We start from the raw sequence: 27,539 nt of genomic DNA, 5'->3' as shown, positions 1-27,539 counted from the left end.
CCGCTGCGGAAACGCAGCGGAATCCGCAGCGTGTGCACACAGCCTTAGACTTCTTCAGAGGTCTTGTAGATTCCATTTTGTAATGAGAATTGTTTAGTTGGCATGAGGGAGACTGACCAGGGAATATCATTCATGGATGTGTGCTACATCCATTGGGATAAAGGTACTGTCACACTCCCGCCCAGCTCCACGCTCGTCTCTCCACAGGAGGCACAGCAGGAAGCTGACGACGAGAAACGGTCCAGGACGTTCTCGCGCCATCAGCGATAAGCAGCGGGGGAGCGGGTTGTAGGTAAGTATCAGACACAGCGATATCGCTAGCAATATCGCTATAACATCACTAGTTATAGCGATATTGCTAGCGATATCTCTTGTGTGACAGGCCCTTTAGTAATTGGGACACCTTTTTCTGCAGCAGAAAAAAACTGAGATTTTATCAAAATGACAGTATGCAAGCCCGTAAAGAGATTTATAACCGGAATCAAGGTCTCTGTCCCTAAATCAAGCTGCTTTTAGCAGGTGTAAAAAAAAAAAAAAAAAAAAAACTAGTAACAGATTCCCTTTAATGAAAGATTATTGTGGAGTCCATTAAAAAGGTTAATTGTAAAAGTCCATATCACATTTATATATTCTTTAAGTTAGAATATATTCTATAAATCTCTTTACGGGCTTGCATACTGTCATTTTGATAAAATCCCTGTTTCTTTCTGCTGCAGATGTAGCAGTTCTCTGAATGCTGAGCACTGTATAACCCTGCCCACACCACTGATTGGCAGCTTTCTGTGTACATGGTGCAGAAAGCTGTCAATCACTGGTGGTGGTGGGGGTTGTACATTGCTTGTGAATATACAGGACTACCTTGGAGTTAGCCAAGTAGTCCTCTAGTGATAATCTGCTGATTAAAATGGTGATTTTATCAAAGCTACAGAAAGCAGCCCTGTAATCCTGGAATAAAGGTTTCAGTCTCTACATTATGCTGTGCTCATATTAGGTGGCAAAAACCTGATGATAGATTACAATAGAACCATTACAATACAACCGAATGGTGAGGAGAAAGTAGCAAATTTCATGGCACTCTTGGGACATGACTCCTGGGTTTGCTCAGTCCTAAAGTTTAGAAGAAACATTGTATTTGCAAATTAGTGCTACCAGAAGTGAAATGGCTTGTCCAGCTTTTCTGTAGGTCAGTAAACAGTCAGCCCTAGATTAGCACTGATGAGCCATATTTTAGTGGTCTGTTAATTTTGATCAGTTTATTTGTATTGAGCCCTGAATCTGTAATCTACCACAGAGGAACATTTACAGACCACTTTAACTTCCACCTTCTCAGTTTCATGTAGACCAGTCTTGCCTTTAACTCCCACACCACTTTGCAAGATATCTGCTGTGTGTGCATAAAGGAAGTAACAAAGCAGGAAAAAGTTGGTGGTAGCATTAGGAAATTAGCCCAGAGATTGTAATGACCTGTTATGATTTTCGGCTACAGTTTGCAAATGTTTCATGAAAAAAAATATAATTAGTTGCAAAATGCTTTTTAAATTCTGAATCTAGGAAAAATGTGCAGAATGGCAAAATAGTTACTTTCTGGAGCTAAAGATACTATGAGAATTTGGTATTGGAGCTAAAATAATGGTCAAATCCAGTTGTTCAAAAAAGTGTAGCATAAGTAAACATTGATTACAGCTATCCCTAATGGGTAATACTACTTTCTAGTAACTTTTCAGAATAAGCTGACATATGTGTGTCCATATTCACCAGTTTTCCCCCCTATAGGCTCATTCTCTTGAAGGTGCTTTCCACCCCAGGTCAAACCTTTAGCAGTGCAGTTTGCCAAATACCAATGGTGTGTAATGTAGCTACTGTTAGGCTGTGTGCACAAGCTGCGGATTAGGTGCGGATTCATCTGCGCGGATTTTGTAAAATCCGCAGGTGAAACCGCAGGTCAAAAGAACCTGCGGTTTTACCTGCGGATTGCTCTGCGGTTTTGTCCTGCGGTTTTTCATCTCAATGGAGGAGATGGCAAACCGCAGCGGAATCCGCAGAAAGAATTGACATGTCAATTCTTTCTGCGGATTGAAAACCGCAGATAATCCGCGCAGAAAATTCTGCACCGTCTACACTGCGGTTTTTGATTCCCATAGGGAATCATGGTACTGTACACCGCATCAGAAACTGCTGCGGGTCCGCAGCGGCCAAAACCGCTGCGGAACCGCAGCAAAATCCACAGCGTGTGCACACACCCTTAGAATTCAGCTCTAGCCAGGTCGAGCAGTTGTCACGTGATTGCAAATACGAGATTTGCATACTTATGTTAACGTGCTGACTAGATTCTCATCCTCTTCTCTGAATGTTCTATTGAGAAAAACAGATAAGGGGTCAGGCACATGACTGCAAGTATGCAAATGGTATATGTGCAGCCATTTTTGCTTGTCAAAAGTTAAGGCCCCGGCACACAGCGAGATCGCTGATTTTGTGACGCCACAGCGATCTCGCTCTGTGTTACATGTATCAGCGGCCAGGCCTCCTGAGAGGTATCGCTGATCGCGCTCGAACGTCCTGGGCCATTTTTTGATCGTTAGTCTCCCGCTGGCCAGCGTGCATCGCTGCGTGTGACAGCGAGAGACCAACGATCAGCGATGCTGGGTGCTGGTTTCCAATGTAAACAGCGGGTATCTAAGAGACGTGCGGCTCTTAGATACCCGCTGTTTACCTTGGAAATCAGCTTGCTCGCTGGTCCTGATCGCTGCTGGGTCTGTCTGTGACAGCTCACCAGCGATCAGCTAAGTATGTCCCAGCGATCCCATCCAAGTCAGATCGTTGGTGGGATCGCTGGGACATTGATGCGTGTAATGGGGCGTCTAACCTTGGGATTTATACCCTACCCTCTGTAATTTGCAATTAACTCTGATCAGGTGAGACAAGACTGCTTGCTCTGATTTTATCTATACACAACACAGTACATGAGGATGGATTCCTACGCAGTCCTGAACTGTGTAGATGTGAATCCAACACTGGGGCGAGGAGAAAAAAAAAATGTTAGAAAGCTCAGCAGCATCTACCGCTCTGGCAAAAATTGAGACCACTGCAAAATTTTCATTTTGCCTGATTTTTCTTCTTATATTTTTGAGTAAAATGTAAATTGCTCTTTTATTCTATAAACTACTGACAACATGTCTTCGAATTTCCAAGCACTAAATTACGTAGTTAGTTTCAGAAAATGAGAAATGGTCAAAAATAACAAAAAATGCAGTGCTTGCAGACCTCAAATAATGCTAAGAAAACAAGTTCATAATCATTTAGAAACAACAATGCTAATGTTTTAACTCGGGAAGAGTTCAGAAATCAATATTTTGTGGAATAACCATGATTTTTAATCACAGCTTACATGCGTCTTGGCATGCTTTACACCAGTCTTTCACACTGCTTTTGGGTGACCTTATGCCACTCATGGTACAAAAGTTTAAGCAGTTCTTTGTGTGATGGCTTGTGACTATCCATCATCCTCTTGATTACATTCCAGAGATTTTCAATGGGGTTCAGGTCTGGAGATTGGGCTGTCCATGACAGGCATTTGATGTGGTGGTCCTTAATCCACACATTGACCTAGCTTTGTGGCATGGTGCATTGTCCTGCTGGAAAAAACAGTCCTCAGAGTTGGGGAACATTGCCTGAGCAGAAGGAATCAACTGTTTTTCCAGGATAACCTTGTATGCGGCTTGATTCATAAGTCCATTTCCAAAGATTAACCTGCCCAATTCCAGCCTTGCTGAAGTATCCCCAGATCATCACTGATCCTCCACCAAATTTCTGTGCAAGACACTGTGGCTTTTACGCCTCTCCAGGTCTCTGTCTAACCATTAGACGACCAGGTGTTGGGCAAAGCTGAAAATTAGTCTCATCAGAGAAGATTTCATTGATGAGAGGCTTTTTTATAGCTTTACATGACTTGAGCCCTGCCTCTAGGAGCCTGTTACGAACTGTTGTTGCTGTGCACTTCACCCCAGCTGCCATTTGCCATTCCTTTGTAGGTCACTTGATGTCATCCTGCGGTTGCTGAGTGACATTCGAATAAGATGACGGTCATCCCGGTCAGTGGAGAGTCGTTTTCGCCATCTGCCGGTGTGTAACTTTGTTGTCCCAAATGTCTGCTGCTTTACTCTGTTGTAATCGATTGCCGTCTTAGAAATTTTAAGGATGGAGGGAACATGATGCTCACTGTATTCCTCTGCTAGTTAAGTCAGAATTGAGCCCTTCTTTTCCTCACTCAAGACTTTTGAGTTGAGTTTTTTTCATTCCTATTACTTTTGGGATATTACTAGCACTTGTTTTGCCATCCAGCTTTTCCAAGGATTGTGGACACCACAGCAGGGTTTTTTTTATTTTCCTTCGTTAAATAAGATTTGGTTCAGGTGATCACCTAATCAGAAGCACATTAAGTAGAATGAGGTGTACTCTGGTTGGAATTCAACTGACACTGGAATAGAATGGCTGTCAGACATGTAGAGATGCTGATTTTTATAAAACTATGCAGTGGTCTCTTAATTTTTGCCAGAGCTGTATCTGAATCTCCCAATTCCTGTTTTCTCCCTTTTGCTTTTCACTCACATTCCATTTAGTTTCTCCATAGAGTATGATAGGCTGTGTAGTCTGACAATTCATTTTGCTGGCATTTCATCTTGTCCTGAGCAGGATACTGTTGATTGGATGACAAAAGGCAAGGGAGAGGGAAATAAGTGGCTCATAAGTGGAGAAAGAAGCAGAATTCTCTTAATTGCATATATGACAGTTTGTTATAATCCCATGTACTATTGATTTATGCAGAGTTTGATGAAAGTACGCTTCCCTTTTAACATGTTTAACCTCCACATAAGTAGTTAATGTATGATTATTGTACATCTGATCTCCAGGTCCCCCACCAATCCTGAGAATGGGGGTTCTGAAGCCCCCTGTGTGAATGTGATGGTGAGCATGCTCAAAGTGGAGTGGCGGTGTGGATAGAATATAAGGCTTTCCCATTAGCTACATTTTATAAGTATTCATAACATATTGTATTGAGAGGAACCATAATTGGTAGCTGAGGTAAGTAGGCTCAAGGAACTGTTTTGTTACTCATGTTGGAGCACAAATTCTTGCTTGAGGAAGAATCTGAATAAATGGGGATGTTTTGAAATAATCATATACCCAAAAGTGTGTTTCTTATAGTTTATTATAGTGTTAAAGGGGTTGGCCTGGACTTTTACATCCATTGTCTATCCTTAGGCTAGGTCCTCAATATCTGATTAATAATTTAGTACCTATGGCCTAGTACCGCATATCTGCCCCCAAGTTGAATCACTGGGGGGCAGATGTGCAGTACCAGGCTGCAGTAACTAAGCCGATGACGGAGCTGTGATGTGCAGCTCTGCAACTAAGAACAGCCGGCAGCATTGGGAGCAGCTGATCAGCGGAGGCGTTGGGTGCTACACCACCACCAATCAGATATTGATTTCCAGCAATGTAAAAGTCCCAAGCAACTGCTTTAAATGACCATCGTCTGGAACGCATGCAGTAGGCCCAGTTTACACTGGCATCATATTTTTCACTTGTAATAGAAACCATGGTGGTGTTCCATTTCCATCATTCAACATATTCAGTAAGTGTGTGGCGGGCTGCAATCCTTAGAACAACAAGACAGTAAGAATAATGCTGCATGTTTTTCTACTTTTGCTTTCGTAAGTGACAGAATCCCTGATGTAGGCACTACTAGTTTTATTCTCAAATAGCAGGTTTATTGCTTTGCTTCTTGTTGCCTTAATGAGAGGTACATAAACACTGTTGAGCATGGAGAGGCATTGTGTTGTATAGCCGATAGATACCGGATGTTTCCTGACAAATTAATACCAGACTCGTGCATACATGAGGCTTTACCGTTTCACAATTATCTGTTGTTAGTGTTTTTCACACTGACACTTGTCCATTTTGCAGTCCATACTTGTCTGTTCAATTGAGTAGGTCAGTGAAAAATGGACAAAACACAGGTACCCAATATGCATCCCATTGCTCATTTTTCACTAACTGGTTGTGAAGCTTGCGAAAACAGGGATGGCAAACAGAAGGTAAAAACAGACATACAGTTGTGGCCAAAAGTATTGACACCCCTGCAATTCTGTCAGATAATACTCAGTTTCTTCCTGAAAAGAAATTGCAAACAAAAATTCTTTGGTATTATTATCTTCATTTAATTTGTCTTAAATGAAAAAACATAAGTATTGTCCTAAAGCCAAATTGGATATAATTCCACACCAAACATAAAAAAGAGGGTGGACAAAAGTATTGGCACTGTTCGAAAAATCATGTGATGCTTCTCTAATTTGTGTAATTAACAGCACCTGTAACTTACCTGTGGCACCTAACAGGTGTTGGCAATAACTAAATCACACTTGCAGCCAGTTGTAAAGGATTAAAGTTGACTCAACCTCTGTCCTGTGTCCTTGTGTGTACCACACTGAGCATGGAGAAAAGAAAGAAGACCAAAGAACTGTCTGTGGACTTGAGAAACCAAATTGTGAGGAAACATGAGCAATCTCAAGGCTACAAGTCCATCTCCAAAGACCTGAATGTTCCTGTGTTTACCGTGCGCAGTGTCATCAAGAAGTTTAAAGCCCATGGCACTGTGGCTAACCTCCCTAGATGTGGACGGAAAAGAAAAATTGACAAGAGATTTCAACGCAAGATTGTGCGGATGTTGGATAAAGAACCTCGACAAACATCCAAACAAGTTCAAGCTTCCCTGCAGTCCGAGGGTACAACAGTGTCAACCCGTACTATCTGTCGGCGTCTGAATGAAAAGGGACTGTATGGTAGGAGATCCAGGAAGACCCCACTTCTTACCCCGAGACATAAAAAAGCCAGGCTGGAGTTTGCCAAAACTTACCTGAAAAAGCCTAAAACGTTTTGGAAGAATGTTCTCTGGTCAGATGAGACAAAAGTAGAGCTTTTTGGGCAAAGGCATCAACATAGAGTTTACAGGAGAAAAAAAGAGGCATTCAAAGAAAAGAACACGGTCCCTACAGTCAAACATGGCGGACGTTCCATGATGTTTTGGGGTTGCTTTGCTGCCTCTGGCACTGGACTGCTTGACCGTGTGCATGGCATTATGAAGTAGAAGACTACCAACAAATTTTGCAGCATAATGTAGGGCCCAGTGTGAGAAAGCTGGGTCTCCCTCAGAGGTCATGGGTCTTCCAGCAGGACAATGACCCAAAACACACTTCAAAAAGCACTCGAAAATGGTTTGAGTGAAAGCACTGGAGACTTCTAAGGTGGCCAGCAATGAGTCCAGACCTGAATCCCATAGAACACCTGTGGAGAGATCTAAAAATGGCAGTTTGGCAAACTGCTTCAGGTCCCTGATATTTGAAGGGTGCCTTCTCCAAAGAAGAATGGTCTAAAATTCCAGCAGAGCATTGTAAGAAACTCATTGATGGTTACCGGAAGCGGTTGGTCGCAGTTATTTTGGCTAAAGGTAGTGCAACCAAGTATTAGGCTGAGGGTGCCAATACTTTTGTCTGGCCCATTTTTGGAGTTTTCTGTGAAACGATCAATGTTTTGCTTTTTGCTTCATTCTCTTTTGTGTTTTTTCATTTAAGACAAATTAAATGAAGATAATACTAAAGAATTTGTGTTTGCAATCATTTTCAGGAAGAAACTGAGTATTATCTGACAGAATTGCAGGGGTGTCAATACTTTTGGCCACAACTGTATGGCCAAAATGGCATGAAAGTCTGATCTTGCACACAAATGAAAATCAACCTAATTGTTTTTTTGTGTACGTGAAGAAAAACTGATGTGTGAATTTAACTTTTAGTTTTATATATATTTTTATACACACAAACCTTTTTGTACGTGGCCAGCCCCTTTAAACTGTTCTGTCTTTGCTTTGACACAACAGAAGATGGGCTACTATCATAAGGGTTCTATTTTATCCATTTTATTGACAACTCCTTGATGCACTGTTATAACTGTGCAATCAACAATTCTTTATCTTGCTCCTTCTGAAGAGCTGTCCCAAGGATGAACGCTCTGCTGCTCCCTTATTCCAGCACTGAATGTTTTATTATCTTCAGCTAGGTTTGCTGTGCCAGGACACACAATCAGGGCTGTGGAGTCGGTAAGCCACAGTTGCGACTCCGACTCCTGGATTTTATCAGGCTCCGGCTCCGACTCCGGCTCCGACTCCTTCATAAATGGCCAATTCATAACAACAAATTTGCTGTTGTAAAATATTAAACATCGTGCTTATTCAGTTTCTCACCATCATATAAGTAATCAGACCACTTAGAGCAAAAACTACATTTATTAGAATACAATTAGAATATAGAAAATAACTTTTATAAACTTTTCTAAACTGTAAGTAAATATGCAATAAACACTTTTATGCAGTTAATAAGAAGAAATCTATAAATTTGTCCTCAGAAATAGTATTGCCTCTGTCAGATCCTCCTTCATGGATGTCCTCAAATCTGATCTAATTATTTTGAGAGCAGAGAACAACCTCTCTACACTAACTTGTGTTGGTGGCAAAGCAGTAACCACTCGGGCAACATCTCTGACGATGTCAGGATACAGAGGAATCGCTTGTTGCACTGTTATTTTTGATGAACGGTCAAATTTCTCAATTTCTTTTAGTGCACATGAAAAATTCTGCTGAAATGTACTGGCTGTGTTCCTTGATGGAGATGACTCTTCTATGCCGGAACGCTTTGCACGGTCCTTGTGATCCAAATATTTTTCGAAATTAAATTCTTCATCAGTTGATGATGAGGGTGAAGATGTGGCAGGACGACCAAATTCTTCTTGTTCCTCCTGACTGTTCTGCAACCCTTTCATCCTTACTGCTATTTCAAACAGAGCTTCTTTTCCTTTACTTAGCTGTTGATCATCTAGAAGAATCCGATGCATTGGGTCTACATAAACAGCTGCCAAAAGAATGTTATTTTGTAATAGTAGCTCCTCTCTCCGTTTCATTGATGTAGCAATGCCACTTGCAATTAACACTCCTCTTTGGGACAGGCGAAACATCAGGTTCTTCCACTCCTTTAAGAAAATACCTGGAGTTAAGTCCTCTGCTTGTAATTTTTTAGTCACTGTAAATGGGTGCTCTAGCAATTTTTCCAGCTCAGTCACCTGATTCCACTGACTTTCATTTAGCGTCAGTTGAGGGTTAGCCATGTCTACAAGAAAGGTTTTCAGTTCAACCAAGCGCTGAATCATTAAGTAAGTACTGCCCCATCGTGTGGCTTGATCAATAATTGCCCCTTTTCCAGCACGTCTCTTCAAAATTGAGTCAACTTTAGGGGTTCTGGCAACAGTAGCCAATTTTCTCACCTTGCCAATCAGTGCAGCAGCATGTCCTTCTTGCAGACTGTCTCTTATAGCCAGCTGTAGCGTATGCACAACACAGCGCATGTGATGAACGAAAGAACATATTGACACAGTTTCAACAAGATCATCTAAACTATCATGTTGCTGTTCATCTGAAGCAACTTCAGTTTGCTCCTCAGTTACAATACTGTGTTCCTCTATTTTAAACATTTCTGTGTCTGTGGACCCAGAATGTTCTTCTAGCTGCTGGTCACCATCATTACTCTCATTCATTAGCTTAATAGTACTTATCATATTTGAAGCATTGTCAGTTACGACAGAAAGAACTTGCTCTTTTTTAAGTTCACAGTCTTGCAGAACCTTTTCCACCAAGACCTGGAGAAACTCACTGATGTGATGAGCTTTGGTGTCTTTTACTGCCAATGTCTTGGTAACTATTTCATTTTTGTCACAAACAAATCGGACATTGATGGCAAAATAGTTCACTCTGAGACGTGTGCAGGCATCCATTTTAAGAAACAGAAAGTGTCCCTTGAGAGTTTTTTTAAGTTCTTTCTTTTGTTTAAAAGCTTCTTCGATTACTAATTTTCTAATACTCTCTCTCTCTCCAGAGAAACACCAAGCTTGCGGGCCATTTCCCCATTCAGACACATAAAAGCTGGTCGTGAAAATAATGAAATAGGCACACTATCCTTTACAACAAGCTCTATGATCTGTTTTTTAAATGTGTCTACTGTCATTGTCACAGTAACTTTGTCACTGACAAAATATCTTGCAACTGATGGCTGCAAAGTTCTCTGCTCCTTTGTTTGGCTGGAAGAGCTGGGCACTGGTTCATTGGTTTGGATGCAGTCTTTCTCATCCACTGCTTTCAGTACTTCTGGATGAAAGCGCTGTAAATGTCTCTTTAGATTAGAAGCTCTGGTAGGAGCATTTTTATCTTTGCCTGAATATGCACTCATCTTGGCTTCACAGCATTTGTTTTCGTCTGGATCATTTGTCATACACTGACAGACATAATGTTTTCTATCTTGAGTGATGGTGAAATGTTCAAATACAGCTGATTTAATGTGATGCTTCTTTGACATTCTCAGGTTTTTAATTCTGCATTCACAATCCAAATGACAATTGTTTTTCCTAAAAACAATTGTACAAAATTATTTCCAGGTCGTACAACTGATATAGTGGTCGGTAATACTGTTATTATTCCTCATGTACTCACAGTTAACTGATGCAAAGTTTGTTGAAAGGATAATACTTCTTACAGTCTTCCTCTTCTGAGTAGCAGGCAGCTGTGAGATGCTTGGAAGATGCACACCTAGTATGATCTAGTCTAGAGGAGGAGCTTTACTACTAAGAATTTGCAACACATTTTCACTTTCAGTTTCATACATTGTAAGTAGGGGGGTTGGGGCAGCATGAGGTTAACCAAGTATAAGATTAGATAAGGGCAGTGGAGAACAGTGACACACAAGAAGTAAGAAATGTCTCTATCTCCAGCAGAACTGCTTATCACTGTTGTTCATAGTTTAATAGAACATATATATTTGAGTAACATTTATAAAATTCATATGAAAGTTCAATTATGAAATATTAATACATTTTTTTTAAAGCTGGAGTCGGTACATTTCTACCGACTCCGACTCCAACCAAAACTAACTCCGACTCCGACTCCACAGCCCTGCACACAATGTGTTGTAGTCACTATCTGCTGGCACCAACCACTTTGAAATAGATCACTTACAAGCTTACTGTGTGCATTGGGGACAAGTTTGGAAAAGATAAATCCATAGTATAACCCCAATTCTCAAAAAGTTGGCACGCTGTGTAAAATGTACAGAAAGCAATGATTTGGAAATATTTTGTAGCCAAATCCTATTCACAACATAACATAGAACATATTGCAAGTTGAAGGTTGGACATTTTTCCATTTTAGTTTTAAACAAAAAAAAAAAAAAAAAAAAGACTAATTTAGAGATTGATGGCCGCAACACATATAAAAAAAACACATTGGGACATGGTTAACAAAAGAAAATAAAAATTATAATAAACTAATCCACCTGTCTCCCCGCTGTTCCCCGGCATCCCCCCATGCCAGGCCCTTCACTGGCTTCCTATTGCCCAGAGGATCCAATTCAAAACCCTAACCATGACATACAAAGCCATCCACAACCTGTCTCCTCCATACATCTGTGACATGGTCTCTAGGTACCTACCTTCGATCGTCCCAAAATCTCCTTCTCTACTCCCCCTTATCTCTTCTTCCCACAACCGCATACAAGACTTCTCCCTGCTTCCCCCATACTCTGGAAATCCCTACCGCAACACATCAGACTCTCGCCATCAACGGAAACCTTCAAGAAGAACCTGATGACCCACCTGTTCCGACAAGCCTACAGCCTGCAATGATCCTCGGTCTACTGAACCACCGCACGACCTACTCTACCCTCTCCGACTGTATCCTCACCCATCCCTGTACACTGTGAGCCCTCGCGGGCAGGGTCCCCTCTCCTTATGTACTTGTGTGTCCCTTGTCTTACACCTGTATATTACTCTTGCATATATTACACTTGTCTATATTTCCCCTTTTCACATGTAAAGCGCCATGGAATAAATGGCGCTATATAAATGCATAATAATAAACAAATGGAAGGTCAATTTTTTAAATAAATCAAATGACTGTGTCTAAACAGAGCATGCAAGAGAGGCAGAGTCCCTAGAAACAAAGATGGTCAGAGGTTCACCAGTTTTATAAAAATGTTCCTCAATGTGAAACCGCAAAGGCTTACAATATCCCACCATCTACAATACTTAATATCAAAAGATTCAGAGATTCTGAAGAAATCCGTGTTTACAAGCAACATGTCCAGTGGTCCATATTGAATGCTTATGGGCCTTCAAGATGATACTGCATTAAAAATGGACATGATTCAGTTGTGAAAATCACTGCATGCTCTCAGAAATATTTCCAGAAATCATTGTCTATGAACTTCATTTACCGTGGAAGTCACAGGGGCAAGTTAAAGCTTCATCGCGCAGAGAAGCCATGTATTCATACAATACAGAAATGCTGCAGTTTTCTCTGGGCCAAAGCTCATTTAAAATGGAAAGAAGCAAAATGTCAACCTGTTCTGTGGTCATATGAATCAGATTTTTTAATTCTTTATGGAAACCACAGATGCTGTGTCTTGCAGGCTCAAGAGGAGAGGAACTATCCAGCTTGGTATCAGCACACATTTCAGAATCCTGTATCTCTGATGGTATGGGGTTGTATTAGTTCCTATGGCGTGGGCAGCTTACAATTATGAGTCACTATCCACACTGAGCATTATATAGAAATTTTATAATCACGTAAATATTCTCCTATGCAGATAATGGCTATTTCAGGGAAGACCTTGCATATTTCAGCAAGACAATGCTAAACTAAATGCTACATTCATCACAATAGTTTGGCTTCATAGGAGAAAAGTTTGGGTGATGAACTGGCCGCTTGCAGTCCAGACCTTTCACCAATACAAAACATTTGGTTCATTATGCAACAACTAATTTGGTAAAGAAGCCCCAGGACTGTTGGACATCAAAGAATCTGACATGAGATAAGGATGGGGCAAGATTCCTCTCCAAATCTACATCACTTCCCAGACATTATCAGACTGTTGTAAAAGGGATGCTACACTTTGGTAGACATGGCCCTATCCCAACTTTTTTTGACCTATGCTGCTGACATGAATTTGTAAATGAGTTAACTTCTTTAAATGGAAAACTGATTTCAATTTTCTGTGTTCTATGTTCTATTGTGAATAAAATATCGATATTGAGAGTAATTCAGTCAGAGACTTATAATGCACTCCTAGTAGTTGCTGTTGGTGCTCCAAAGGAAATATACAAGTCAATAAAGGTCGGTAACTTTTGGCACTCAAATTATCACAGTCCGTTGTTGATGAAACAGAAATCAAGTTTTATTTTGGGAATTCACAGCTGAAATATGAACAAAACATAAAGTATCCCAACGTTCCAGCCTTTATGGCCTTTTTCAAGGATTTCTGTAGGTAGGGATGTTGGCGTGTGTGGCGTGCACAAGGAAAGCATGGTGCACGCCGCACACACCAACATCCCTACCTACAGAGATCCTTGAGAAAGGCCGAAGCGGGGTGCTTTTTTCTGTTTTGTTCATATTTTGGCTGTTAATTCCCAAAATAGAACTTGATTCTGTTTCATCAACAGCGGACTGTGATCATTTGAGTGCCTAAAGTTACCGACCTTTATTTTGAAAAGTGGGTCTAGTTTGGGTGGGATGAAGGCGTGGTCAAACTCGCCAAATTCATCAGAATTTACACTACTAATGTGGCGCTCTGACTGGTGTACATTTTTGGCGATGATGTGCTGTAGTTGAGAGATGAGCCAAATTTATTAGGTGCATGCTTCTTGCTGAATTTCGCACATCTTCCACTGCTTCCTTTATTAAGACTGACATAAAAATTACAAAGTCTCACCAAGCACCTTCAGAGCTAGAGTTGTTGAAGTAGTTGTCCTAATAAATTATCCAGCTAAGATGCCATACCACACTGCAGAACAATAATCATGTGCCAGCCACTAGTGGATAAAAAATGGTGGCACCACTGAAACCTCTGATCGCTTGGGGAACTACAGTTGGGTCCATATATATTTGGACAGAGACAACATTTTTCTAACTTTGGTTCTAGACATTACCACAATGAATTTTAAACAAAACAATTCAGATGCAGTTGAAGGTCACTCTTTCATCTGAGGGTATCCACATTAAAATTGGATGAAGGGTTTAGGAGTTTCAGCTCCTTAACATGTGCCACCCTGTTTTTAAAGGAACCAAAAGTAATTGTACAATTTGACTCCAAGGCTATTTCGTGGACAGGTGTGGGCAATCCCTTTGTTATGTCATTCTCAAGCAGATCAAAGGCCTGGAGTTGATTTGAGGTGTGGTGCTTGCATTTGGAAGGTTTTGCTGTGAAGGAAACAAGCGGTCAAAGGAGCTCTCCATGCAGGTGTAGCAAGCCATCCTTAAGCTGCAAAAACAGAAAAAACCCATCCGAGAAATTGCTACAACATTAGGAGTGGCAAAGTCTATAGTTTGGTACATCCTGAGAAAGAAAGCACTGGTGAACTCATCAATGCGAAAAGACCTGGGCGCCCACGGAAGACAACAGTGGTGGATGATCGCAGAATAATCTCCATGGTGAAGAGAAACCCCTTCACAACAGCCAACCAAGTGAACAACACTCTCCAGGAGGTAGGCGTATCAATATCAAAATCTACCATTAAGAGAAGACTGCATGAAAGTAAATACAGAGGGTTCACTGCACGGTGCAAGCCACTCATAAGCATCAAGAATCAAAAGGCTAGACTGGACTTTGCTAAAAAACATCTAAAAAAGCCAGCACAGTTCTGGAAGAACATTCTTTGGACGGATGAAACCAAGATCAACCTCTACCAGAATGATGGAAAGAGAAGTATGGCGAAGTTGTGGTACAGCTCATGATCCAAAGCATACCACATCATCTGTAAAACACGGTGGAGGCAGAGTGATGGCTTGGGCATGCATGGCTGCCAGTGGCACTGGGTCACTAGTGTTTATTGATGATGTGACACAGGACAGAAGCAGCCGAATGAATTCTGAGGTATTCAGAGCCATACTGTGTGCTCAGATCCAGCCAAATGCAGCCAAACTGACTGGTCGTCCTTTCATACTACAGATGGACTATGACCCAAAACATAAAGCCAAAGCAACCCAGGAGTTTATTAAAGCAAAGAAGTGGAATATTCTTGAGTGGCCAAGTCAGTCACCTGATCTCAACCCACTTGAGCATGCATTTCATTTGTTAAAGACTAAACTTCAGACAGAAAGGCCCACACAAACAAACAGCAACTGAAAGCCACCGCAGTGAACGCCTGGCAGAGCATCAAAAAGGAGGAAACACAGCGTCTGGTGATGTCCATGAGTTCAAGACTTCAGGCAGTTATTGCCAACAATGGGTTTTCAACCAAGTACTAGAAATGAACATTTTATTTTCAATTATTTAATCTGTCCAATCTGTCCAATTACTTTTGGTCCCTTTAAAAACAGGGTGGCACATGTTAAGGAGCTGAAACTCCTAAACCCTTCATTCAATCTTAAGGTACTGTCACACTTAGCGATGTACCAGCGATTCCGACCAGCGATATGACGCGGTCAGGATCGCTGGTACATCGCTAAGTGGTCGCTAGTGAGCTGCCACACAGGCAGATCTCACTAGCGACATGGCTGGGGACGGGGGTCGCTACTTACCTGTCACACCAGGCGATCCTGCGTCCTCCCGCCCGCGTCCACGCGTCGCTCGTCGTCACAGCAGGAAGCTGACGACGAGAAACTGTCCAGGACGTTCTCGCGCGATCAGCGATAACCAGCGGGGGAGCCGGTCATAGGTAAGTATCAGACACAGCGATATCGCTAGCAATATCGCTATAACGTCACTTATAGCGATATTAGCGATATCTCTTAGTGTGACATGCCCTTTAAAGTGGATACCCCTCAAATGAAAGCTGAAAGTCTGAACTTCAGCTGCATCTGAATTGTTTTGTTTAAAATTCATTGTGGTAATGTCTAGAACCAAAATTAGAAAAATGTGTCTGTCCAAATATATATGGACCTAACTGTAGATTTCTAGATTTTCACAGCCTTTTGTAATTTTTACTAAGGCTGGATAACCGCTACCTCTTCCAAAGATTTCTGTTTGCGTCTCTGCTCTAAATAGGTGAAAATCATGTGTGGAGCTGAATGCCCTGTTCATGTATTTCTCGGCAATGTTTTCTGGCTCTCGGTAAGTGTGTGTATTACAGGAGACTTGTAATATCGGTTCTCATTGCGCCCCAATGTTTAGACATTTCTTTGATTATCGCTTATTGCGAGGTTGACTGCAGGAAAATACCTACAGGCCTAGCAGAGGCGTTCAATAATATCCTTTTATTTTTGCAAGAAGAGAATGTTTTATTGATCATTGATTTTCAGGGGCCAGCATGTGATAACAGCAGCAAATTAACTACAGCGGTTATGTTCTGTGCTTTACCAGCTTCACTCCTCAGCCTTGTGTGATTTATGCCAGCAACACAGCACGTTACTCATTCATGTGCCATGATGGTCCCTAGACTTGGGGTCTGTAATGGGTCACTGGGGAAAGAGGCAAGTAGATTTATTTGTTTTTAAAAGTTGGATACCTCCTTTTATTCTAAAGAAACTCATCATGTCATGAATTATAGCCATAAAACATTGTTTTTCTTGTTTTTCTATGTGCCCTGGACACTGGATTTGTTTGTATGCTTAATTGTAGTTGATACTGCAAGGTTTAGTGTTGCTGCATTGTGGAAAGTGCTTCCAGCTGTTTAATGATGGCAAGGGATGTAGTCATACTAATGTATTAGCATTGCCCAATATGCTGGTGATCTGTACATGAAAGTGGCGTACACGCCCCAGCCTTCACTCCGTCACTGCGGGACGTGATCCATCGTCGGCCAGTGTGGATGCTGCCCTGACTCAGAGCTCACACAGGTGCTGTAGCCTCCAAGGCATATTCCAGCCTCCGCACAGTGACATAATGATTGCTGTGTGTGTCATGGATTAACCATTATATTCCTGGAAAAGCCTGATATCCACTAGCATTATAATAACTCAACTGTTTATAACTTTGTTGGCTCTACCATTTAAAATATGGTGTTCTTATGGATGTGGTGTGGAAACAAGAACCTGTAGAATACTGTACTAGAACTAATGTGTAATCAATGAAGGGATATTCCCCATTTTTTGTTTTGTTTACAATGCACAGTATCTGTACAAGGCTATGTTCACACGTTGTGTTTTTGATCCTCTTTTTCGCAGGCAAAACCTGCTCTCTTGGCAGTAAACAACTTACTTCAGAAATCAGGTTTTGCTTAGTTTTTGTTGCATTTTTTGCTGTATTTTCAGTGCGTTTTTGTCATGTTAGATTTGTCTCTTGTGCATGCTGACATTAGTGCATGAAAATAAAAATCGATTCTACTTCATAAGGTTTTTGGCCCAAAATAATGGAGCAAAACTGATACCTGTTTTTGCATCACCCATTGCTTTCAATAGGTGAAAGAAGTGACATGCTTCTGAAAAACCAAGGTATTGCACAAAATACTGAGGACAAGGAAAAGCTATGTGCATGACTCTGCTGGTACTGTAAAACGCAGCTGAAAATTTGCATTAAAAAAAGGGTAAATAAAACGCTGAAAAAGCAGCTAGTGTGAACATGGCCTAATTATTCTTAAATACAGTGCACCCCCATCATAAAGCTTCTTCCTTTTTACTTTTTTTTTTTTTTTTTTTGTCTCCTACCCCACTACACATACATCCAGCTTCATTACATTTCCCATTGGCACATGGCTCCTCCTCAGTTCTTCAGGCCCCTCTTTCTGTTTTCCTGTCTGCTTTGTGATGGAGAGAGATCTCAATTTTTAGAGAGTGGAAAAAAAAATTAGTGAGGAGGGAGTGAAACAGCAAGCAAAAGAACAAAGAAATTCAGCAAAGATAGAGAGGAGAAATTGGCGGAAAAAAGTGAAACAGAAAATTAGTGTAGTAGATAAGTTATTTTAGTAGTTTTTTTGCTACTATTACAAACTTTATTTTATAAAAGATCCATAAAATTTACTTTTTGGGTTGGTGTACAAACAGTGCTTATCCATTTATTTTTTTACTTCGTGCTTTTGATTTTCATCTCTTCTTGTGCATGCATAGCACAGCTGTTCTGTTACAACCTGGTTGTCCGAGCAATGAGGATGTAGTGAGTGTTAGGCAGGGTCCTTAGGTACATCTGCTACTCGTGAATTACCGTACTCGTGTTTAAGCCCCCCCCCCCTAATTTTGCCACAAAAAACTGGGAAAACTTATTGACTTATGCATAAGCCGAGCGTTAATGGTGGTCCAAGAAGATGCTTCATAGATTAAAAAAAACAAACAAACCCATATGCTGCTGCACAAGGGTTAATGCTGGCCCAAGAAGATGCTCCATAAATACCCCCCATATGCTGCTGCACAAGTGTTAATGCTGCCCCATAAGATGCTCCATAAATACCCCCCATAATGTGCTGCTGCACAAGGATTAATGCTGCCCCATAAGATGCTCCATAAATACCCCCCTGTTGTGAATTCCCTTGCTTGAATTTCTGAACCGAAGCTCTCTGGTTGTTACTGAGAGTAGTGGAGCTGGCCAGGTGGATGGAAATTCCCCACCTGAGGACAATAATTGGGAACCTTAGATTACTGGCTGGGACCATATAATTGAGCTGGCTGCTCTTGGAGGTTGCTGATGATTTCCTCTGTGCATTTGGAGCTCTTTTGTCCCCTGCCTGATCTGCATGGTTCAGCTAAGTGATTCTTTTGCTAATCCTTTGCATTTAATCTGGTTGTGTCTTTTTTTTTTTTTTTTTTTTTTGCTTTCTGTTTTGCTGCTAGGGTTCAGCGTGCTCCCTGCTGGGGGCAGCGCTGGTCCCTGCTTCATATGTTGCAGCTTGTTCAGTCCCCTGTTAACATATCTTTTTGCTTTGCTGCCAGTTTAGTTTATACCAGAGTGCTGATCCAGCGGGAGTGAGGTCGTGTGACCTCAGGTTTTTTGTATATCGGAAGTGTTGAACTTTTTCAGGGTTTTGTGCGTGATTGCAGACAGTATTTTTTCTGTCCTGTCCTGTCTTGGCAGCTTGGGCCCCACCGTTTGCTCAGTCTGTTCTCTGCCTGTGTTTGTCTCCTCTTGTCTCACCGACAATATATGTTTGGGGGCTGTCTATTCCTTTGGGGATCTGCTCCGGGGCAGTTTAGATTTCATCTTTCTGTCTTTAGGCTTAGTTAGTCCTCCGGCTGTGACAAAGCGTCTAGGGCATCGTAGGAACGCTCCACGGCTACTGCTAGTTGTGTGGATAGGATCAGGGGTCTGCAATCCGCTTAGTTACCAACCTCTCTGGTCTTCTTGTTGCTTAGCCTGTTCCTGCCATCCTCCTCGGTGACCCATTCATAACACCCCCCATAATATGCTGCTGCATAAGGATTAATTCTGCCCCATAAGATGCTCCATAAATACTCCCCCATAATATGCTGCTGCACAAGGATTAATGCTGCCCCATAAGATGCTCCATAAATACCCCCCCATAATATGCTGCTGCACAAGGATTAATGCTGCCCCATAAGATGCTCCATAAATACCCCCATAATATGCTGCTGCACAAGGATTAATGCTGCCCCATAAGATGCTCCATAAATACCCCCCATAATATGCTGCCCCATAAGATGCTCCATAAATACCCCTTATTTGCTGCTGCTATTAAAAAAAAAAAAAAAATGACATACTCACCTCTCCGTCGCTGGGGGCCAGGTGCCGGTGTCCTGAGCCCCCAGCACTGGTGATATTTACCAGTCCCCGTTCCATCGCCGTCCACCGCTCTTGTCTCCCGGGTCCCTGCAGTGACGTTAGCAGAGGGCGCGCACTGACTTCGTCATCGCGCCCTCTGCTGAAAGTCACAGCAGGAGGACCCGGAGACACAGCGGTGCACGGCAATGGAACGGGGACAGGTGAATATTGCTCTGGCGCAGTCTTCTCTGTAGGCCCTGCTTCTCCCTTGGTCGTCTTCTTCCTGCATTCATCGGTCACGTGATACCGCTCATTAAACTCATGAATATGCGCATACTCATGAGTTTAATGAGCGGTATCACGTGACCGCTGAACGCAGGAAGAAGACGACCGAGGGAGAAGCAGGGGCTGCAGAGACGTGCCAGGAGGGGTGAGTATGGTCTCTGACACCCCTGCTCCCCAAAAAATGGGCTGAAAATCTCGGCTTATACGCGAGTATATACGGTAAGTAGATTTACAATTGAGTATAGATGATGGATAATCAAATTGGGTATCCTAAAAAAAAAAAATTACTGCTGAAAAAATACCCTTTAAAATGATTTTTTTTTTTTTTTTACATGACCTAAAGATTGTTGCCCTATTCCCCAGATACATGAACTACAGACCCATTATCGCTCAGCTATATTAAGGTTCTATAAGTAGGTGATTTAGAAATATATAAAATATGTCCAATAGGTATTCATATTTCATTCAAAGAGTTTATATATGTTATGCGGAGGGTTATGATGGCTCATGATTATAGATCTATGGATCTTGTTCATTTGATCTGCACCTAGGTCATATTAAAATTTATAAAATTTTTGTGAATCACCCCAATGGGACTGAATACCACTGATAAGAGGTTTAGATTAAATCTCACTACTTTGTTGATTTTGCTGGTCTATTTGTTTGTAATATAGCTAAATTAAGATGTGCTGTCAAGGAGTATGGGCGCCATATATGGTGCCAGTCTCCGCGGCTAGGTAATTACATGACTAGGTTTTTATTCAGGGACTGCAGTTGCATGCATTTACATTTGGCTTTTCTCTTATGTACTCTGACTCTCGCCTATATAATTTTTTATAGGGTTCTATAGATTGATGGATTGTCCACTACCCAGACAACCTCCTTCTCAATCATCATCCTTCCTCGCTTGTAAAATAATTACCCCTGTACTCCTCTTTGGTGGGGGCACCGTTCCAGCAGTGTTGGCATCGGCTCTCCTCTGGTCAGTCTGTGGCCCTTCAGTGTCCTATACTTCCAACCACTTCCAAAGTAACTGGTATCCTGAGCATGTCAGAGATGTGGCTTTTCTCTCACTTCCTCCAGACGTCTGATTTGTCTGAAGGAGGACAGAGTGAAGCCAGCGTTTATTGGCTGCAGGGATCACGTGACATAACAATGTCATGCAAGCCCCAGGAGAGCCAGTGCCAACACCGTTGGAATGGCGCCTGCCGAGGTGTAATCTTAGAACGGGAAACAGTGATTGAAAGGGGTTGTCCTTTACTGGACATCAAGTATTGTGTATTTGGGGAGAGTAATGATTTTGTTTAATATATATCAATAAGGCTGAGTTCACACGTGGCGTTTTTTTCACGTTTCCGCGGCGGTTTTAACCGCGCGATTTTGCCGCGAAAACGCGAAAAATAAGCATCCCATGCATTCCTATGGGATTCCGCAATGCTGTGCTAATGCTGCGGTTTTTACCGCGGCGGAATCGCTTTGCGGTAAAAAACGCAGCATGCTCATTAATTTGCGGAATCGCGGCGGAATCGCGGCGATCCCGCACCCATAGGAATGCATTGTTCCGCTTACTTCCCGCATGTGGCTGTGCACACCATGCGAAAAGTAAGCAGAACAATTGCGGATGGTACCCACGGTCCGGAGGAGAGGAGACTGTCCTCAGGGCTCTGGGTACCATATCCCTGTAAAAAATAGAATTTAAAATTAAAAAATATTCTCACCTTCCGGCGTCCCGTGCAGCATTCCCGCCTCTCTCCACGCTCTCGGTCCCAGTAAGCCTTTGCGAAAATGCCCGCGATGGCGTCCGTTCTCGCGGGTTCGCGAAGTCTCGCGGTCATTCGCACAACATCATCGCGAATTACCGCGAGACATCGCGATCCCGCGAGAATGGACGTCATCGCGGGCATTTTCGCAAAGGATTACTGGGAACGGATGCGCGGGACTTCGGAAGGTAAGAATAACACCATTTTTAATTTTTTTTTACATTCTATCTTTACTACTGATGCCGCATAGGCAGCCTCAATAGTAAAAAGTTGGTCACACTCGTCAAACACTATGTATGACGAGTGTGACCAACCTGTCAATCAGTTCTCCAAGCGATGCTACAGATCGCTTGGAAAACGCTAGCATTTTGCAAGCTAATTACGCTTGCAAAATGCTAGTTTTTCCGTGGGAAAATCGCGGAAATTTAAAATGCGATTTTTCCCGCAGAATGGAATTCCGGAATTCTCGCGGTAATTTCCGCGAGAGTTCCGGTACGTGTGCACTTAGCCTAAAGAATTTTATATATTTCTTTTTTTTTTTTCTCTCTCTCTCTCTCTCTCTCTGTCTGTGTGTCTGTCTGTCTGTGTGTGTATATATATATATATATATATATATATATATATATATATATATATATATATATATATATATATATATATATATATATATATATATATTATTTATTTTTTTTTCCATTAGTATTTTTTTCCAAGCAATTAGACAGGGTCTTTAGATGCAGGAATCAGTGGGGTCTTTAAGCCTGAAGATGGCATAGCTGAGCTTGGCTGCAACCTGATTGCCAGGTCAATGAACATTTTTATTATACAGGTTCAGTAGATGCTCAAACCATAGCACAAGAACTACTGGGAGATAGATCCAGTGGCAACAAAAGATAGAAAATCCTGGGGGTGGCGGAGAATTATAAGGCTATGTGCACACGCTGCAGATTAACCTGCGGGTTTTTTCCCGCGGAACTGCAGGTAAAACCGCAGGTAAAGTGACCTGCGGTTTTGCTGCGTTTTGGCCTGCGGTTTTGCCCTGTGGTTTCACACATCTGCTATGTTAAAGGTGTGAAACCGCAGCGGAATCCGCAGAAACAATTGACATGCTGCGGGAAAAAAACCGCAGCAAAACCGCGTGGAAAAAACCGCAGCGTGAGCACTGCGGTTTTGAAAACCCATAGTGTTACGTGGTACTGTACCATGTCTGCGGAACTGCTGCGGTTCCGCAGGGCCAAAACCGCAGCGGAACCGCAGCAAAAACTGCAGCGTGTGCACATAGCCTAATGGCAAATCCATCCAGAAGGGAATCTGACATCAGGGGCTTATCTACAGCGTTCTGTAATGCTGTAGATGAGCCCCCCCCCCCCCCCCCGATTTAACCTGAAAGATAAGAAAAAAGGTCCACTGGGTGTCGCTGTCCGGTCCGGCGCCTCCCATCTTCATACAATGCAGTCCTCTTCTTTCCTTCCTGTCGTGGCGCAGGCACACTGCAGAATAGTGCGTAGGTGCCGGACCTCTCCCTGCATCTTCTGGGTATGCTCAGTTTAAAAAAGCGGGTCCGCCGCCGGAAAAAGCGTTACTTTGTCTGTCTACTCCAGACGGCAGACACTTACATTTCAACGGATCCGTCAAAAAAACGGATGCAACGGACGACCATCCATCACAATCCGCCACTAATGTTAGTCTATGGGGGAAAAAAACAGATTCCACCAAAAAAATGGATCAGTTTTTTTTTTTTTTTAAAAAAGGGCGTATTTTGACTGACGTCAAAAGACTGAAATGTGAAAGAGGCCTTAGCGTAACATTGTTTTCACTATAACTTTCTATTCTATAAGAGTTCAATGATTCTCACATAAAATACAAAATTAATCTGCCCTAAAACATTGTGCAAAAGTGAATTGTTTTATATTTTTCATTTTCTGAAAACAAGTAAAGATAGGGCTTGTGTTCTTCCTGTGCTGTATTTAGCAGGCCGCCGGAAGAAAATTCCCATCGCCCTGCTTAGGAATCTGACAGTCGCTATCCCAAAAATAGCGTATTGTAATCCATAAAAGTGGTAATTAGCTTCCTAAATCAATGCAATCATGTTAACGGCCAAGAAACGACTTGCTCATTTTGATGCAAATTGACTTCTTGGGGCCTGTGACTGATGGCGCTTTTGTTCTTTGCACAGAAGCAATATCTGAGAAGTGGTGATAGGAGAGAAATGAGACTTTGGCTCTGTGAGCTATCCCTGAATACACAGTGACATTAGATAGCAGGAAACAGGAACTCGCCCCCTCCCAAATCTTAACTTATTCTATTTGCTTTGTAACCACTGACTACAGATTCTAGGGTGAATCCTGCAAAGAAACCGTATGTTAGAATATTAGTCTGGAAAGGATTGACAGCCCAATCTTGCAAACGAGCATGTGTTAAATATGCCCTAATGTTAAAGGAGTTTTCTGGTCAAACAGCTGCAGTTTGGTATAAATGAAAATCAAACTGTGCTTTACTCACCTTCCTGTGGTCCAGGGCTGAGTCTCAGCGCCTGCTGCCAGTGTCTGGCTGCAGCGCTGTCTACAGTAACAATCAATGAGCTCATGCCGTCAACAAGGGCAGAGCTGCTAAGCTGATGTGACCACTGTGAGCTGCTACAGAAACTCTGCACTGTACCCGAGAAGGGTGAGAAGGGCAAAGTTTTTTTTTTTTTTTCTTTTGTTTTGGTTTTTAATAACAAAAGTCCTCAAAAGGGGTTTTTCAAAACCAGAAATCTCCTTTTGAAGAAGAGAGACTAGACAAAATAAAGGATTAATGAGGGGTAGTAGCATAGCAGAAATTGCCAGCCACATGGTCAATCTTGAGAATGTTCTCTCGTTGGATGAGTCGAGGGTGAGGAGCACATTGGACCGCACTGTGCCATGTCCAGCATTTGTGGTTGGGGTGATCCCTAAAACAAAACTTGGGTTACTTTACATAGTGTTATACTCAACTGATGCTCCTTGCAAAATCCTCCTCGCTGTGGGTGTGCATTGGAGAAATGGGGCACTTGCGTTCCCCTTCCTAGTGATTGTGGCACCCCTACCAATTTTCTGTAGACCACTGAAGCACATAAAGCACTGTGTTCCTTGTTTAGTTATTTGTGCCTTTTTCTAACTGCTGCAGTTATTTCCTATGCTGACTAAGTATCGCATGACTGATGCTTCTTTGTCATGTGTCATGATCGGAAACCATTATGTGACCAAATATGCAAAAATAAGGCCGGTGTCCGACTGAAGAACTTTGGAGCTGCCATAGGAATTCTAATACTTAATGCTGTGATCTTCTGGAAAGCTATTCCATTCCTGACTAGAGGATCTGGAAAAGGGGCAAATTCTCATTGGGCAGATTCACACATCGGAACTTGTTACTAAATCCACAATGAAATTCCCACAATCCTGTGCAGTATAACGTTGGTGAACACTCACAGCGTAGGTATGCTGAAGATTTTCAAATGTGCGATTTAACTAGTGAAATCCCAAACAATGATCGCCAATGAAATTTGCACATAAAACGTGCAGATTTCTTTGTGGTTTTTGCTGGTGTCATTTTTACGCAATTTGAGAACTTGGCCTTTAAGTTCTTCACATAATGTTAAAATTGGACCCCATAAATCTTTCTGCTGGGGTAAATGATGCGTTTATATTTCTCTTGTTTGTGCAGAAGGCTGTATGAATGCATTATGTACAGTTAGGTCCATATATATTTGGACAGAGACAACATTTTTCTAATTTTGGTTCTAGACATTACCACAATGAATTTTAAACAAAACAATTCAGATGCAGTTGAAGTTCAGACTTTCAGCTTTCATTTGAGGGTATCCACATTAACATTGGATGAAGGGTTTAGGAGTTTCAGCTCCTTAACATGTGCCACCCTGTTTTTAAAGGGACCAAAAGTAATTGGACAATTGACTCCAAGGCTATTTCATGGACAGGTGTGGGCAATCCCTTCGTTATGTCATTCTCAATTAAGCAGATCAAAGGCCTGGAGTTGATTTGAGGTGTGGTGCTTGCATTTGGAAGGTTTTGCTGTGAAGGAAACATGCGGTCAAAGGATCTCTCCATGCAGGTGAAACAAGCCATACTTAGCTGCAAAAACAGAAAAAAAACCCATCCGAGAAATTGCTACAACATTAGGAGAGGCAAAATCTACAGTTTGGTACATCCTGAGAAAGAAAGAAAGCACTGGTGAACTCATCAATGCAAAAAGACCTGGGTGCCCATGGAAGACAACAGTGGTGGATGATCGCAGAATAATCTCCATGGTGAAGAGAAACCCCTTCACAACAGCCAACCAAGTGAAAAACTCTCCAGGAGGTAGGCGTATCAATATCCAAATCTACCATAAATAGAAGACTGCATGAAAGTAAATACAGAGGGTTCACTGCACAGTGCAAGCCACTCATAAGCATCAAGAATCAAAAGGCTAGACTGGACTTTGCTAAAAAAAAACATTTAAAAAGCCAGCACAGTTCTGGAAGAACATTCTTTGGATCAACCTCTACCAGAATGATGAAAAGTATGGCGAAGGCGTGGTGCAGCACATGATCCAAAGCATACCACATCATCTGTAAAACACGGTGGAGGCAGTGTGATGGCTTGGGCATGCATGGCTGCCAGTGGCACTGGGTCACTAGTGTTTCTTGATGATGTGACACAGGACAGAAGCAGCCGAATGAATTCTGAGGTATTCAGAGCCATACTGTGTGCTCAGATCCAGCCAAATGCAGCCAAACTGATTGGTCGTCGTTTCATACTATAGATGGACAATGACCCAAAGCATAAAGCCAAAGCAACCCAGGAGTTTATTAAAGCAAAGAAGTGGAATATTCTTGAATGGCCAAGTCAGTCGCCTGATCTCAACCCAATTGAGCATGCATTTCACTTGTTAAAGACTAAACTTCAGACAGAAAGGCCCACAAACAAGCAGCATCTGAAAACCACCGCAGTGAAGGCCTGGAAGAGCATCAAAAGGAGGAAACACAGCGTCTGGTGATGTCCATGAGTTCAAGACTTCAGGCAGTCATTGCCAACAAAGGGTTTTCAACCAAGTACTAAAAATGAACATTTAATTTTCAATTATTTAATCTGTCCAATTACTTTTGGTCCCTTTAAAAACAGGGTGGCACATGTTAAGGAGCTGAAACTCCTAAACCCTTCATCCAATTTTAATGTGGATACCCTCAAATGAAAGCTGAAAGTCTGAACTTCAACTGCATCTGAATTGTTTTGTTTAAAATTCATTGTGGTAATGTCTAGAACCAAAATTAGAAAAATGTTGTCTCTGTCCAAATATATATGGACCTAACTGTAGATTGACAAGTCTACGGTCCCTAGAGTTACTAGCGACACTTAAAAACGTGAACATCAGTGTGCTTAGACAATGCGGAGCTTTATTATGTAAAGGGAACGGATGCTAGCCTGAATATTTTCCTCCCAGATTCTCTGGAGAAACAATCTGCGATGTTACAGTACTATGAGGCTGTGTGCATATGTAAGCATTTTTTTCACGTTTTTTAAGCGTTTTTACTGGCAAAAACGCTTAAAAATCGCTTAAGAAGCTTCCCATTCATTTTAATGCATTCTGCACTTTTTGTGCATATTGATGCATTTTTTTTCCGCGAGAAAACACATTGCGGTAAAAAACGCAGCATGCTCATTAATTTTGCGGAAAAATTGCGTTTCTAGCTATTTTCTATGAGACTGGGGACGCGTGGAAAAAAAAAATGCATAAACGCACG

At 41.9% G+C, this 27,539-nt stretch overlaps 1 protein-coding gene across 7 annotated transcripts in view; it reads left to right on the top strand.

Annotated features, from left to right (window-relative positions):
• The window catches only part of MAP7D1 (MAP7 domain containing 1), a 113,186-nt gene that overhangs the window by 7,329 nt on the left and 78,318 nt on the right, over positions 1–27,539 (top strand). For 4 of the 7 annotated variants that reach the window (XM_073562760.1, XM_073562756.1, XM_073562751.1 and 1 more), the window contains exon 2: positions 4,029–4,119. The exons of the other annotated variants lie outside the window; for them this stretch is intronic. In XM_073562760.1, the coding sequence (XP_073418861.1) occupies positions 4,074–4,119 (46 nt within the window). In that variant the 5' untranslated portion in view covers positions 4,029–4,073. The remainder of the gene's footprint in view (positions 1–4,028; positions 4,120–27,539) is intronic. 7 annotated transcript variants of the gene reach the window in all.

This window comes from Dendrobates tinctorius, unplaced genomic scaffold, assembly GCF_039654945.1.
Source record: "Dendrobates tinctorius isolate UK_male_01 unplaced genomic scaffold, ASM3965494v1 ptg000015l, whole genome shotgun sequence".
Classification (NCBI taxonomy): Eukaryota; Metazoa; Chordata; class Amphibia; order Anura; family Dendrobatidae; genus Dendrobates; species Dendrobates tinctorius.
This window is presented reverse-complemented; position numbering and strand designations above follow the sequence as displayed.